Source organism: Eumetopias jubatus, unplaced genomic scaffold, assembly GCF_037043125.1.
Source record: "Eumetopias jubatus isolate StellerSeaLion01/CBP00866 unplaced genomic scaffold, mEumJub1_p1.0 scaffold_12, whole genome shotgun sequence".
Classification (NCBI taxonomy): Eukaryota; Metazoa; Chordata; class Mammalia; order Carnivora; family Otariidae; genus Eumetopias; species Eumetopias jubatus.
The window spans coordinates 66,157,036-66,173,052 of NW_028274818.1; the positions used below are offsets into that span (position 1 = coordinate 66,157,036).

At 40.0% G+C, this 16,017-nt stretch overlaps 1 protein-coding gene across 4 annotated transcripts in view; it reads left to right on the forward strand.

Moving 5' to 3' along the window:
- CDC42BPA (CDC42 binding protein kinase alpha) overlaps positions 1–16,017 on the forward strand; it is a 350,267-nt gene that overhangs the window by 324,127 nt on the left and 10,123 nt on the right. For all 4 annotated transcript variants that reach the window (XM_028111910.2, XM_028111911.2, XM_028111912.2 and 1 more), the window contains 7 exons: positions 1,010–1,226; positions 2,084–2,146; positions 3,163–3,756; positions 5,483–5,580; positions 8,155–8,239; positions 10,314–10,437; positions 11,101–11,218. In XM_028111910.2, the coding sequence (XP_027967711.1) occupies positions 1,010–1,226; positions 2,084–2,146; positions 3,163–3,756; positions 5,483–5,580; positions 8,155–8,239; positions 10,314–10,437; positions 11,101–11,218 (1,299 nt within the window). The remainder of the gene's footprint in view (positions 1–1,009; positions 1,227–2,083; positions 2,147–3,162; positions 3,757–5,482; positions 5,581–8,154; positions 8,240–10,313; positions 10,438–11,100; positions 11,219–16,017) is intronic.

The following is a 16,017-nucleotide window of genomic DNA, read 5'->3' on the forward strand; positions in this document are numbered from 1 at the left end:
TGTTATGCCCATATGCTGAGTGTCTATGAATCTTGTATCTAAGAAGGGTCAAGAAGGGAGCCTAAGGAGGCCCATTTGCCTAAAGCTGATTCACATAGTGGGATTTTATGGTCACTGCTGCCTTTAAGAAGGGATCCATATATATAAAGTTTAAGTCTGTTCTGATTGTAAGTGCTATTTGTATAGTGATAAATCTTCATGTAAATACCAACTCAAGTGATCTGATCTTCTCTAAAATAACGTGAGTTATGTTATGAAGTAACGGAGTGTTATTGCTGACTTTTTAAAACAAGTTGAAAATCGGTTTGGTGTAGTGCTTCTGAACATGGACCCAGGATCCCAGTCTGGTGGGACATCCTTGGAGACCGTGAGTCTCTGTGCCAGAGTATTTTCATATGTAAAATCAGGATATGATAGCAATACCCGTCTCATACTTGTAACATGCTCCGATCACTGCTCAGAGATTGCTCAGTAAATGTCAGCTGCTGTTGATGTATGAGTATGGGTCATGCATTTCTCGATGGCATTCTGGCATTTTATAGCAAAGAAAATTAAAAAATGGTTACTAACATTTAAAATGGTATCTAGGGGCGCCTGGGTGGCTCAGTCATTAAGCATCTGCCTTCAGCTCAGGTCATGATCCCAGGGTCCTGGGATCGAGCCCCATATCAGGCTCCCTGGTCCGTGGGAAGCCTGCTTCTCCCTCTCCCGCTCCCCCTGCTTGTGTTCCCTCTCTCGCTGTGTCTCTGTCTGTCAAATAATCTTTTAAAAATAAATAAATAAATAAAATGGTATCTAGATAGATAGATAGCGGTATATGCTACCTCTGCTTTGTCATGAATTCTAATGCGAAGACTAGTTATTCTCCTGATTAGGAGAGTTGACCTCTGGTAAAGGTGTCATCTGATGAGTGCTCATTTTGTTGGCCAGAGTCTGGTCAACTAGCATCAGCATGAAACCAGTGTGGAGGGTATCTGTTTTCTAACATAGGCTGATTCAACTGTCCTAGGTCACTGCTTCCCAGCTCTCGGCGTCTGACAGCAGGTGTTCGGTCCTGATGCTCGCGGAGAGCGAGAGCGAGAGGAACAAGTGGGTGGGCATGCTCAGTGAGCTGCACAAGATTTTGAAGAAAAGCAAATTCAGAGACCGCTCAGTCTATGTTCCCAAGGAGGCTTATGACAGCACTCTGCCCCTCATTAAAACAACCCAGGCAGCTGCAATCATAGGTACGGACTTGCCCCGTTGACCATGTTACCACAGTTGTTGACTAACCTACCATGTGAGCAGGGCTGGCTTGCAGCTGGGAACCCCCAGGGTCCAGCATGGTGTGTGTTGTGCCCTGGATGCACAGGAAGTGCCTACTGAGTGAGCGAGGCCATTGAGAGCTATGTTTTCCAGTAAATGATAATAAGTACACTTTCCAAGTGTGTTTTCTTCTGAAAAAGCAACGGTGCTGAAGATTAACCTATTAACGATCTATTTTCTGCTGTGTGACTTAGAACAAGTTGTTTAACTTCTTAAAGCATAAGTTTCCTAGGTAAGATGCAGGTTCCAGTTACCTTGCAGAAGTGATGGGGAGGTTTCAGGAAAGTGGGACATGTGACACGGGTCACCCTTGCATATCAAATGCCCTCAAGAAATGGTGGTGTCTGTGTCTGGAGGTTTACATTTTTGTCCTGTTAGGTACACATCCAACTCTTTTGTTACTTTCTAGTCGATAATGAAAAGTTAGTGAGTAGGGTTCAAGTGCCTTCCACAATTTTTCCCTCCCAAAACAAGAAATAGAACTAGACCCAGGGTGCTTAACAAACTAGGTTTTTAATTTTTTTCACCCTTTATTGAATAAACATTTACTTCTTTTTGTAAGAATGGATATACTTTCTAATGACTGTTCCATTTAAAAAGACATGAGGTAACATTTACCACTGTAATCTGAAAGGAGATTTAATAGTACAAATTGTTATTGCTATTTTAAGTTACTTATTTCAGTTTTTTGCACCAAATTTCTTTATTATCTGTTTTGTTCTATTAGTTTTACATAGTTTTACCTATTAACAGTGTTTCATATTTATGTCTTCCGTAGATCACGAAAGGATAGCGCTGGGCAATGAAGAAGGGTTGTTTGTTGTTCACGTCACCAAAGATGGTAAGAGAAAAGTTAATTATTGCAGAGTGGGGTGCCTGGGTGGCTCAGTCGTTAAGCGTCTGCCTTCGGCTCAGGTCATGATCCCAGGGTCCTGGGATCAAGCCCCACATCAGGCTCCCTGCTCCGCAGGAAGCCTGCTTCTCCCTCTCCCACTCCCCCTGCTTGTGTTTCCTCTCTTGCTGTGTCTCTCTCTGTCAAATAAAAAAATAAAATCTTTAAAAAAAAAAAAGAAAGAAATTATTGCAGAGTAACTTTCAACCAGATATTGTTAGACAAATCTAAACTCTAGATTCTAAATTCTAAGAAGAGCACGATTTGCTCTTATGTATTCTGTAATTGAAATTTTCCACACCTAATTTGATGTGTTTATAAATCAAGATACCTTTTAATATTCTTTAATCCTCCTGAGGTCTTAAACTTGCAAGAATGTGTTGTGTTTCTTTTGTCATTCATTTAACAGCTCTGCACACAAACTCAGGTTGCATGCCTAAAGATGGATGTGAAAGATACAGCTTGATTTGTTCATTGCTCTGTTAGTGCTTGAAGAGGAGTCCCTGAGCCTGGAGCCTGCTTGAGATTCTCTCTCCCTCTCCCCCTCCCCCTCGCTTGCACATGCATGTGTGCACTCTCTCTCCCTAGGGGGAAAAAAAGAAAAAAGAAAAGAAATACCTTCAGTGAAACATACCTTAAAATAGGAGCACCATGGCAAAGTTCCTAAGAATTTAGTGCCAGTAAAAAGGATTTCCCTACAGATGTGGCATGCTTTATCACACAGGGATCCTTTGCCTTGGTTGCCGGAAATTGTGGTGCTGAATTTAACACCTCACGGTAGATGTGTGCAGTTGCCTTATGATGGGTATAATTATCTTCCTCTTTCTCCACATGATTTGGATTTCTTATTCTTCTGTGTGTATCTGTGTCTTTATTATAAGTTGACATACCATTTTGAGTATAATTGGGATACAATTAATAAATAAAACATTCTGCATTTGATTTATTATCATTTCTTTGCATAGAAATTATTAGAGTTGGTGACAATAAGAAGATACATCAGATTGAACTCATTCCAAATGATCAGCTTGTTGCTGTGATCTCAGGACGAAATCGTCACGTGCGACTTTTTCCCATGTCAGCTTTGGACGGACGAGAGACTGATTTTTATAAACTGGCAGAAACTAAAGGGTGTCAGTCCATAACTTCTGGCAAAGTGTGCCACGGAGCTCTCACATGCCTGTGTGTGGCTATGAAAAGGCAGGTCCTCTGTTATGAACTATTTCAGAGCAAGACCCGTCACAGAAAATTTAAGGAAATTCAAGTGCCATATAATGTGCAATGGATGGCGATCTTCAGTGAACAACTCTGCGTGGGATTCCAGTCTGGATTCCTCAGATACCCCTTGAATGGGGAAGGAAGTCCGTACAGCATGCTCCATTCAAATGACCACACACTATCATTTATTGCACATCAGCCGATGGATGCCATCTGCGCAGTTGAGATCTCCAGTAAAGAGTATCTGCTGTGTTTTAACAGCATCGGGATATACACTGACTGCCAGGGCCGGAGATCGAGACAGCAGGAACTGATGTGGCCGGCAAATCCTTCCTTTTGTTGTAAGAGTCTCTTATTTTGGCTGTTTTACCTTTTTGTTTCTTTCCTTTTCCTTCTACCTCATCTCCTAAATATATTGACTATTAATAACAGGTGGTTCTTTAAAGTCACCCTTAAGGTTTTGCCTAAGCATCAATTATGTTGTTTAATTATGTGAAGTAACTACCATAGTTAGGCCTCGGCCAGCAGGCTTGACATTACCTTGTACCTAGTTGAAGCTAATCTTTCTATGGAATATTTTACTTGTGGATTTTTAACCCATGTTGTATTTTGAAGTAACTCTAAACAGTTATCTTCATGGTCCCCCCAAACAGTGCTTGTGAGCATTAACAGCTCATGAGACTTACTCTGGAGAAGTAGTTACTAAGTGAATTATTTAATCAGGTATGTAAAGGTATAATGCAGCATCTGTAAGAAGTGTTTCTCTGTTTTATATTTTTATCTAGATAGATATTTGAGATTGCCTGTTGCACTCTTTCAAGAAATATTAAGACATTAATAAATTATTGGATACTCATTACATGCCATCTCACTAGGACAAGATAGAGAGCCCAGCTCAATAGGCAATTTTCCCCTGCTGGTGCAGAGTGGGAAGTAGGGAAGATTCATGACAAGCGAGAAGTTGCATTGGATTCTAAGTGCTCTGTAGCATAAGTACCAAGTTGTGGAGAGGCCCGTGGGAGGAGTGTCTGACCCCATGTGCTTTGTTTTTAGTGGAAGATACTTGAACATGCTTGAATGCTGAACTGGGGAACTAGGGAAAGGTTGACTGTGTGGTAAATACAGGAAATAGAGTAAGATACTCACGGAGGCCAGAGAGGATGGAATTCAGAACACAGGGGGAAGGATTTGGGGCCAGAGGCGTGAAATCTCTTCCACTGGAACCGGGTGGGAGGAGTGATGGGCGGGATACAGCTGAGTGTAAAGGTTTAGTGGGAGAAGAGTTGGGAAGGCCATACATGCTTATTACAGAAAAGTTAGAAAATCTAGATTAAAAAAAAGAAAGAAAAATACTTGTAATCCTACCCACCCAAACCTAACTATTCTTAAAGTTTCGTTTCTTCTAAAACACGTACTCTTACCTGTGGTATCCTGTGTAGAATAAGGACTGTTTGGTAACCTGGTCAGGTAATAATTCCAAGTATTACTTCTGATATGGAATCAGAATATCTAGCTCTTATGAATAGCTCGGCCAGGGATGTAATACATGATGTCAGCTTAGGTCAATCATCTCATCTCTCCTTGCTCGTGTCACTGTCTTTCGCTGTTCATTCTTCCAGTAAGCGGCTTTGAGCATTTACCCCACTCACGTGCCTGTGTCAGGTGCGTGATCCTATGTTCATAGATGTGATGGCAGGTCTCACCTAAAGATTGCTTTGTAAGTTGTTGTGCTGTCCATATCTTAACTGGTTTAGGAATCAAATACTTTTAAAAAAAATGTAATGACATCCCTTTATAGAACTTGTATTGGAGAAGGGAATATTCCGCCATCTGTGTTCACAGAATCCTTATGTATTAAAGTGGCTGTCTGACCCACGGCATGTCCTCTGCTCATTTATGACTTAATGTTTTGTCTGCCTCAAAAATGTTTTGAAGTGGCTACTACATGAACACAGTAGGTTTTGGGTGGGATTCTGCTCTACAGTTATTTAGCATAGATCTTGCAAAATGTTTGGGGTTTACAAGTTAGAAGTAATTAGCCACTGTTCCCTCCTTCTCTTCTTGCAGGTTACAATGCACCGTATCTCTCGGTGTATAGTGAAAACGCGGTTGATATCTTCGACGTGAACTCTATGGAATGGATTCAGACTCTCCCACTCAAAAAGGTAATTTCATGTGAAAATATGGGCTAAGCACACTAATGAGTGTAATCAAACACTAATAGTTGGCTATTTTTCACTATTCGGGCATTTTCTGGTAGTCGGTAATTTGGGGTTTAGCTAAGAGGACAACAAAAGTCAAGCTGGTTAATTTTGTAGGTAATTCAACACCATACTCTTTTTATCACATTTAGTTTCACTGTATCAATAGGAGGATTGTCATAACGAGCAACTAGAATCTATACCCAGCCTAAAATGCCAGTGTCGTCTTCTCTTCAGGAGCTCTGAGGGAGGAGAATGCTGTCATTTCTTTTTTGTAACTGCTTTTCACACTACGGGATGCAGGCTCTAATCCTGAGACAGCTCTCACACGTTAGAAAGGTGGTTAAACTTAGAACCAAAACTGTTTAAGCGTCTCATGATTAAAACAAAAAGGTTTTATAAATTCCTAATAAAACATGATTTTCCCTTTAATATCTCCCTATGATAACAGAAGGAAATTTTATAGGTATACAATGACTGTTTTGCATAAGAGAAGACTAATAGTTTCATACAGATATATGTAGCTTATATCATTGTTTAGGGGGCAGGGTGTAGAGGAATAGGTACCAGAAAGTAGCCAACGTCCTGTTTCGAAGTCTGCCCCAATCTTAAAGGACATCAGCAATGAAAACTCTTGTAAATACTCCCACGTTATGTATAGAACCTAAAATATGGCCCTCTGGTTTGTATATTTGGGTTGATTATGTTTAGTTTTCTGTTTTATTTTTATCATGTGAATTTTATAATGTATATGAAAGAATGTGACCTTTATGAAGTATAATAATTAACCGCTGACTCATGAACCCACCTCCTAACTTTAGGGCCAGAACATGACCAATATCACTGCCTCTACCTGTGTCCTTTTCCCTTATCCCATACCCCTGCCCCTCCCCAGAGAGGGAATGTTGTAGGTATCGTTGCTTTGCTTTTCTTAAAATACAGATTTGGGAAGGGCTGCATATTTAAATATTCTTAAACAGTTGTTTCATTTTGTACTGTTGAGTTTTGCTTGCTTTTGAGCTTTATGAAAATGTTACATGTGTGTCATCTGCCTTGCTTTCTTCATGCGTAGTCCCAAGATTCACCCTTGTTGTTACACATGCTATGTGTAGCTCATTGCTTTTCACTACTATAAAATACTCTCTTGAGTGAATAAATCACAGTTCATTTCTCCATTCTCTGATTGGCAGACTTTGAATTATTTTCCAGGTTTTGCTACTCTGAACACTGATGCCTGTGTCTTTGGGTGCATGTGCAGGAGTTTCTTTATATCTCACGTCTAGGAGTGGAATTGATGGGGCACAGGGAAAGCAAGGGTTCACCTTTATAGGATAGTGTCATTACTTTCCAGAGTCATTGTACCGGTTCATACTCCCCCCAGCAGTGCAGAGGAGTTCCTGCAGACCCACATCTTCTCTGACCTTGCCATTTTCAGAATTCATAGTTTTATAACCATTATCAATGGTTGTAAAATTCTATCTCATCGAAGCATGAATTTGCATGTCCCTAATCTTTGTATGTCTTTCATCTTACTTTTGTTTATGTGTTCATTCTTATTTCTTCTTCTGTGAAAACCTAGTCATGCTTTTTGCTCACTTTTCTATTTGACTGGCTTCTTTTTTTATTAATTTATTGAAATTCTTTATATATTGTAAATATTGAGTTAGTAAGGGGTGGGGTAAATCTTCTCCATTTGTGACCTATCCATTTTGATTGTGTATTTTGCTCAGCATTTGCTTTGCTTTGTTAATTTGCTTAGCATTTATTTTAATAACCATAAATTAATTTATTTTGCTGAAAACTTGTTATAAATTTTATTTTAGATTTCATTTAAATTTATTTAAATTTAAATTTAAGTTAGTTAACATGAGTGTATTACTACTTTCAGGGGTTATTGTTACCAATTTTAATGTCGTTATATGTGTATCATTCTTATCTTTTTTCTGTTAGGAAACTTTCCTAACTCAAGGTCATAAAGATAATAGGACCTTTATTCCAAAAGTTTTAAAGTTGTGCCTGTTGTATTTATGTCTTTAATCCCTGTAGAGTTGGTGTGTGATCTGTGGTGTGAGGTAGGGACTCCATCTGTTCCATGTATATGAGGAGTTGCTTTGTCACCGTTTACTGACAGCCCCCCTGAGTGGTACACAGTTTCATCTCTGTCATATGTGGACATATAGTTCTAATCACATTCATAAAGCAGCTGCATTGATATCTTCTTAGTATAATGATTTAGTCACTAATGGCTTTAAAAAGTCAAATTTAAGATTTAAATGTATTTCTGCTTTTTTCCTCCTGAATAGTCTTCCTTCAAAACTTTGTCATTGTAACTTTTTTGTTCAAATTAGATAATTTTATAATTCCCATCAGAATTAATGTTAACTTTTGTTGATTTTCTGAGGGAGCTATATTTTGAAGAGGAAGGATAGATGGAAGGTCTCAATAGTGTGTGCTTTCTAAATAGGCCAGAAGTTTTATGATTTCATTTGAAGGTTTTATTGAAATACTAATTTTATTTATTTATTTTTTTTATTTTAGGTTCGACCCTTAAACAGTGAAGGATCACTAAACCTTTTAGGGCTGGAGACAATTAGATTAATATATTTCAAAAATAAGATGGCAGGTAAGAAAATATACATTAATAGGATAGCTTCAATGGAAATGTTCTCTCTAAGCTGACTGCCTGAGGATAATAAATAAGTGGCAGAGACCAGATTTAAACTCAGGTTTATCTTACTCCAAAGTCTGTGATCTTGGCTACTGTCATCCTATCCTCAGTCTGTTAAGATAAATGTCTGCCTAAAAAGTCATTCTGTTTAATCTTGCGCAGCTGTATACACAATATATTTGTTGCTGACCTACCGTGTTATTTTTTTGTGGAGTACTGACTTAAGTGGAGAAAGTATCGCTGTAGGACACGTCTTCTGTGTCTTCTGTATTACTGATACCGCAAAATCTAACCCAGGTTTGTGGTGCTAAAATTGTGAAAACTCATCCAGAGTTCTGACTGGGGACTTTGAGAATACATCTTCCGACAACATATAGGGCTTTGAACTTCAGAAGTGTTCATATCAGCTCGGGGGAAGGAGAATGGATAGGAGGGTCCCAGGAGCACCAGAATTGGGAGCGGGGAGTGAGAGCCCCGGGACGGGAATCCAGAGAGGACGAGGGCCATGTCCACAGTCGCTGCTTGCCTTCACATTTGATGTCTGGCATGTGCTCTTGGCGTTCTGGAGGTCTCTGGGTTGACGGACTGGTGGCTGTAGGAGAGGACTTCCAAAGGGAGAGTCAGAATTTAGAAATGATTCCCAGTCAGTGATGGATCCACCATGAAGCTAATGACACTTGAGCTTTACACCTCTCACCTCTAAGGGCCTGTGGTTAATTTTGTATCTGTCTCTTAGAGGAAGTCCAAATATTGGTATAGGATTGGCTCCACCCTCTTCTCACTGTGTGTGGCCGTGATGATCATGCAATATGTCCGTGTCCTAGGTCGTGTCCGTAGGATGAAGCCTCTGTCCACTTGCGTTCCCCGAACTCGCATCTTTCTGCTCTGAGCTGGCGGTGGAGGCGGAGCTTGGCGAGGGAATACCCGACAGAATTTCAGCATAGGTGTCTTGTCCTCGGGAAAAGGAAGGGGCCCCATTCCCCAGAGGCCCTTTCTTTTTCTCTGTCTTGCTCTGTCCTTCATCTCTCAGGGGCTCAAAGTGTTGCTGCAGCCTTCTGACTGTCCCACATCTCCCACTCCACCATCACTCACCCAGACCTGCCCTGCCCTCATGATTCTCAAATTCCAAAACTGTTTCACACGAAGCTACATTATTCCCATCCAAGGAGAGTGTTGCTTTTCCACTAATCATCTGCCCTGGCTTGCCTTGCAGGCTTCCGCTCATCTCCTTTTTCTCACTTCAGCTTTGTGGCTGTTAAAAATTCTGCAGATTGGCTTTTCTCCTATTCCTTATTTAGAGAATGGCATCCATCATGTGTGAATACAGCTGCCTATTTTATTCCTAGAGTATGTTCACAAATTTCAACAGGTCTGGGGAGCCCTTGGCGGACAGTTTTGTTTACTTCTAGGTATTAAAATTGAAACCGGATGCATGATTAAGTATCATCTCCTCTCCAAGTTCGGAAGAGTAGAAATAGCAACAGAGTCTTACCTTTAGTAAAGGAAGCTGGTGGGAACACAAGGTTTTGTCCTTAGTGCACATCTGGCAGACTGGATCTTGCAAAGGACATGTTTTATTATGTCAAAATACTTTTAGTTATCATTTACACGAATAATTTCCCGTTTATACCTGAGTGCTGCACAGCCTAACAGGAGGAGCATTGGACCCAGTGCCTGGAAGGTGAGGGAAGACAGTGCAGAGAGATTGCAGGGGGAGGGAGCAAAGTGACAGGACCCCCCAGGCAACTGCATTTTTCTTGTCTTCCACTAAAATTGTGCCAGTTTATGTTTATAATCAAATTAAAGTGAAACTGTACTTTGTAAGCTATGTTTAACTTTCACATATACCTGTTTACGTATGTCCTGGTTTAAATCATTATTTGCTGTGAGTATCAACGCACAACGTTTAAAAATGAGAATTGCGTAGTTTGTACAACTGGTGAATGTTGGTACTGTCTTAGAGATTAACAGATAAAAAGCATTTTTGTGCTTTAAAGAACATCACCGTTCTTGGTATTTTTTCTAACAGAAGGGGATGAACTGGTGGTTCCTGAAACATCGGACAATAGTCGGAAGCAGATGGTTAGAAACATCAACAACAAACGGCGCTTCTCCTTTAGGGTCCCAGAAGAGGAGAGGATGCAGCAGAGGAGGTGGGTATGAAGCTGAGGCTTCATGGTCGTGATGCTGGTATTTGACTCGGAAGGCAGATATGAGCTCTGAAAATCTGTCACCCGTCTATGGTGTCAAAACTGCAATCATGAATGTACTGTTCAGTGTAGTTTTAATTCATACTCTCCAAAGTGTGAGTATGCACTGGATTAAAGTATCATATTGTAATTCATTGCTCTGTGTATATGAAATGCTTACAATTTTTAGACTATGGGCCTTTGTATAATAATATAAACAGCACATGCCTGCATGTGGTACATCTGTTCAGGCTTTAGAACTTCGGGTTACCTCTCATGAGCAAAGAGCCCAAAGGTTTATAGTATTTCCGGGCACATATAAAAACATCACTAAAGTGTTATCAGTTATTTTAAAAGACACATAAATTGGTCAGAACTATCTGTAAAATACAGCTTTGATATGTAAGTGCTAAGAGAAGCCTATTTTCCCACAAAATGCTCAAGATCTTTTATTTAAAACAGAAGTTTCTAAGTAAAGTTTTAATGGAGTATATTTTATAGTTAATTCTATCCTTATTAAACATGATTTCACAGTTTTATTTTTGTGAATAAAGGATGCTCATTTTTTTCTAAAATTATCTAGGTCAATCACAGAAAAAGTGTCTAAGCAGGTGTTTTATCTTACAGAGAGATGCTGCGAGATCCAGAAATGAGAAATAAATTAATTTCTAACCCAACTAATTTCAACCACATAGCACACATGGGCCCAGGAGATGGGATACAGATCCTAAAAGACCTGCCAATGGTAAGAGAAATGAAGGGAGAATGGGAACGGGGTTACGAGTGGGGCAGAGAGGGAGAAAGCATACATGTGTGCCTAAATCCATATGTAGGCTTAAGAAGAGATGTTAGTATGATGACGAGATGTTTGTGTCCATACATCATAATATGTGTAAGATGAGTGATGATATATCCCTGATGAGAAAAACACAACATTTGGGCATCTATGAGAAACCAGACAGATCCAGTTCTTACTTAGTTGCACACCCCATAAACTTGTCCCGTATCCAGACTTACTGTTGGTGGTGGAATACACTTCCAGATTTGAAGGGGATCTGTACCGAGACTCAGAACTTGCTCATGAAATCACCAACATTTCACTATGTTTTAGCAATTCAGTACAGATATTTGGCCCTTTTTACCCCCAGAGAACCACGTTAGGTTGGTCATTAATGGCCACACCTCTTACCTGGTTGGGCAAGCAAACCTTCTTCCTCTCCCCAGTTGCAAACATGTTGCCCTGTCCGTCTTGCACACAAAAATTGACAACATAGGAAAACTTGTTTTTCACATGAAGATTGAATTCTTGGACCCATTATGTTGAGATGAAGAATATTGGTGGAATTAGCTAATTTTCCAGGCTCTGTTTACCTTTAACATTCCAGTATCACAATACCTCAGCAAATTGTTGAAACTTTCACAGGACCTCTTTGGTCACGGGTGGTAGCGGTAGGTTTGTGAATCTGGACCCAGAGCTCTTTCTGAGGGAGCCTATCCTCTCACCCCACTACCACCACCAGCACTATCCTGCTGTCGTAGAAGAGACAAGGGTCTATCGCTGACAGAAAAAAATGCCAGGTAACATATAGTTTTATGTGCAGTCAGGTTTTTTAAAATAATAAAATTAAGCTTTTGAAGGTAGTCCTGCATTTGTTTCACGGGAAGAACAAAAAAAATCAGTCATTGAGTCTGAGTTCCTCACTGGAAATACCCCGATTAACCAGTTGACCCTGTTTATGAACCAATACAATGCTTTTACTGTTATCACCGGGGCATTATGATGACCTAGTTATAGTGCTGTCCCCTCCTTTAGGGAGTTCAAATCATTTAACAGTAGCCATTTATCCTCTTGGAATGGGGATTTTTATTAGCTGTGCTGGATAAATTATAAATAAAGTGTTCAAAATAGTAATTAAACTAAGTAAAAAATCTAAGACTAAACATATTAAATAATAAACTGTTACACTTACCTGTCATATTAAAACTTACACTGGTTTTTCACCTTTTGCCTGGGAATGAATGAAATTTCAGATTTCTCTCCACTGTTTGCTCATCCTGAGCATGTGTTTAAAGTTCTCAGGCTGGTTTTCCTTTATTCTCAAGTAAACATGACATAACCATACAGTCTAAACCCTCTGTCATTTTAGAGAGGATTTTTACATTTTGATAAGCATTGGAAATGTGAATACATGTTATAGCTTATACTTGATAGCTCAAGGGCTAATGTACCATTTTAGTGAAAGTTTTAAGATTTTGGAGAGATGGAGGGATGCAGATTTCAAACATGCATATGTTGCAAAGCAATACATCAACAAATATAAAATTATTTTAGTAGTTAACAAGTTTTTAATATGTATTATACTTTTTAAATTAAAATTTCTTTCACTTGTGCTTCATTTTGGTGCATAAAAAAAGAATATGCAGGGTGCCTGGGTGGCTCAGATTTTTAAGCATCTGCCTTCGGCTCATGTCATGATCCCAGAGTCCTGGGATTGAGTCCTGCATTGGGCTCCCTGCTCATCAGGGAGCCTGCTTCTCCCTCTGCCTCTCTTTCTCTCTGTCTCTTATGAATAAATAAATAAAATCTTAAAAAAAAGAATATACATAGTTTTTATCTTACATATTCCCACAACAGAAGAATTATAGAAAATTTTTCTATATATTCTACTCTCTCCCAGAAATTACGGTATTTTCCTTCAGGTGAAATAGTTTCAGGGTTTCATAAAATATTCCTCTGCTTGGTAGTCTTCTGCCATCAGGTGACAAACCAATTTGCTAATGTTCCAGAATTCTTTCAGACCTTCATACACATAAGACTTGGTCATCACACACCCTGATGAATGAGCACAGTGAAAAGAAATGTCAGACTTCAAACATCGTGAGGACTTTTGTATCAGGGCATCCCTCCTCACTCCACTTTTTCTTCCTTTACCCTCCCACCACTTAAAGTAAAAGAAATCTTTTATTTACTTTTTTATTCAAAATAAGGTCTGGTCTTAATTACTGAGCTAAACAAGCTCAGACAGCATTTCCTAAAGATTCTTTCCCCACCTGACTGCATGGTACCTGGCCTTCTGTGCAACCACTTGTCCCCATTAGACCTCTTGATTTTTAGCATTTCTTGTCACTGATGTTGCTAACCCATGACTGCCTCATTGGCTCTTTCCGTCATTGACACACGTGCCCCTCTGCCCTAGAATGCAGTCCAGTTTTTAATGTTTCTGCCAGTCCTTTCTTACCTTGTAAGCACTTTTGTATTTCCAGGACAAGAAGTTGGTGTACATTTTTGAAACCTGTTTCTTCACCTTAATTTTAGTTTCACCTGGCCTTCTTCTCTTTACTAGCAAGGGATGTTCAAGCTGGGGCTGTTTATCAGCACCCACTGCACCACCTAACCAGTATTTTTTATATACTGTCCACCCAGACCCGTGCTTGTTTTGGGGTAGGCACTGGTAAACAACACATTAGTATATGCACGTCTGAAAAAAATTAGTAATATACATGTGTGTACCTGTGTGTATATATGTTTATTGAAAAGCTTGTGATATTTTAATATGTTCCCAGGTTTTAATATGTCCTTTCCGCTGAAATGGAATTATCTGTGTTTAATGAACGATTTCTAAAAATTAAGATGAGTTAAATTCATCTATCGTTAACATGTGTCAGAAGGGCTTTCAAACCCCAAAGCTCCATGTTATCATCCGTGCAAAGAGCAGCATGTACCCCAGACATTTTTATGTTTTAACTTACTCATATCAGTACTGCTTTCCTGGGAAATACTTAGGAGCTTAGAGAGTTTATTGGATATCTTTAGAAGTTCTTCCGTGTACCAAAATGATACTGATAGAGGATTGTTTGCCTCACGAATGTGCAAGAGATCATCAGGATGAGGGAGTCCTGGGTTCGATGGGAGCCCTTCACGCATTTGTCACTATGCCGGGAGGGTATTAGCAGTCAGTAGAAGTGGCATGTGGGACTTGGAAGTACATAACTGCCTTAGCTTCTCGAATCCTGGTTGTCGTTTGCTTTTTTTCATAGTGGGTGCTGGCAACAAAGGGCAGATTTTTCTCCAGTTGAATACAAGAATAATAATAGTTTACCTCCAGAAGATTTATTTTTGGCCCATGATATTTCTTTTAGCCTTTTACCCATCCCTAGAATTGTTCGTGAAGACCATGTTTCTAGGTCGGTGGCCCCTTTGAGCTCCACGAAGTAATATTGCTTCTTCAAGTCAAAGTTACATGGACATCAATTAGTTTTTTCTTTTTGGAAATAACCTTGGAAAGCACTGGGTTCACTCACATCTCCAAACTTTAAACAATATCTTATAGAAGCGCTTTTGTTTCAGTCTCCATAAGTTGCCAGGTTTTGTTAAGCAAAGCCGGCCATCCCAGCTCAGGAGGGCGTATGTTCTGCGTGCCTTCTCCCCGCAAGTCCTTCCCTCCAGCTCCTGAACCCTGTGGCCGCTCTCTGGGCCTGAACCTCGAAAATGCCCCTCAGAGACGGTGGCTCGGTGCTGAGTGATGGCTCCCAGATTACTCAGAAGTCATTGTACCTGAAAAACCAGAGTTCTCCGTTTGAAAAGCTTTTCTGTATCTTTAGTATTATGTTACTTTATGTTTTAATACACCCAGACATGGAAGGGAAGATTTTTTTCCCTTGTTAAAAACAAACCTGTCCTTTGGGTGTCTAAGTAGAGACAGGTTTGGGCTGCTGAAAGTCACGCCAGTAATTAAGGTCTTCCTCACTCCCTCATTGCTCTTGTCAGAGGGAAATAAGATCAGTAAAACCAAACACACGTCAGAGTCTGTACATCCCAGGAAATGGTTTCCGGTTTCTACAGGAAGTTTCATAGCACTTCTAGCAAGAGGCTGGCTGTGGGATTGCAGCTCTTTCACGTTCTTGCTCTTTCTGTCCTTATTGTTGTTTGTATGATTCTGCCATATTCTGATTCTATCACATAAGAAAATCCTGAACCAAACTCTGAAAGTCTCCTTGCAGCTCCAAAAGTCCAGTTTCTGCTCACTTGATGCAAGTAATAAAAAAGAATAATTTTTAAAGCAAATGATCTTTTGCACATCAGCTGTTTAGGTTACTGGCAGGAGGATTACAAAATTTAACTCTCTAAGGCCTGAAAGTATTTCCTAAAGGACTCAGTTCTGATGTGAGATATGTCATTTCTGCTGCATGCATGCTGTGAAATGTCACATATGACCAGTGGATCCTTTCTCATGACCTCACGACTTCTGTTCTTTCTGTCGTTTCGTTAGCCAGGCTTCCCTTATCCATCCCCTCATCATCACTCCGGCCTGATCTCCTCTCCGATCAACTTTGAGCACATCTATCACATGACTGTTAATTCTGCTGAAAAATTTCTCTCTCCTGATTCCATAAACCCCGAGTATTCCCCGTCTCTGCGCTCTGTCCCTGGTACACCAAGCTTTATGACTCTGAGGGTATGAACAGCTGAGTCAGGGGTTAACTTCCACTAACCATGTGCGGACCTCCTGTAGCTGGCTTGATAAGTAACTCTGCTTGGGGTTG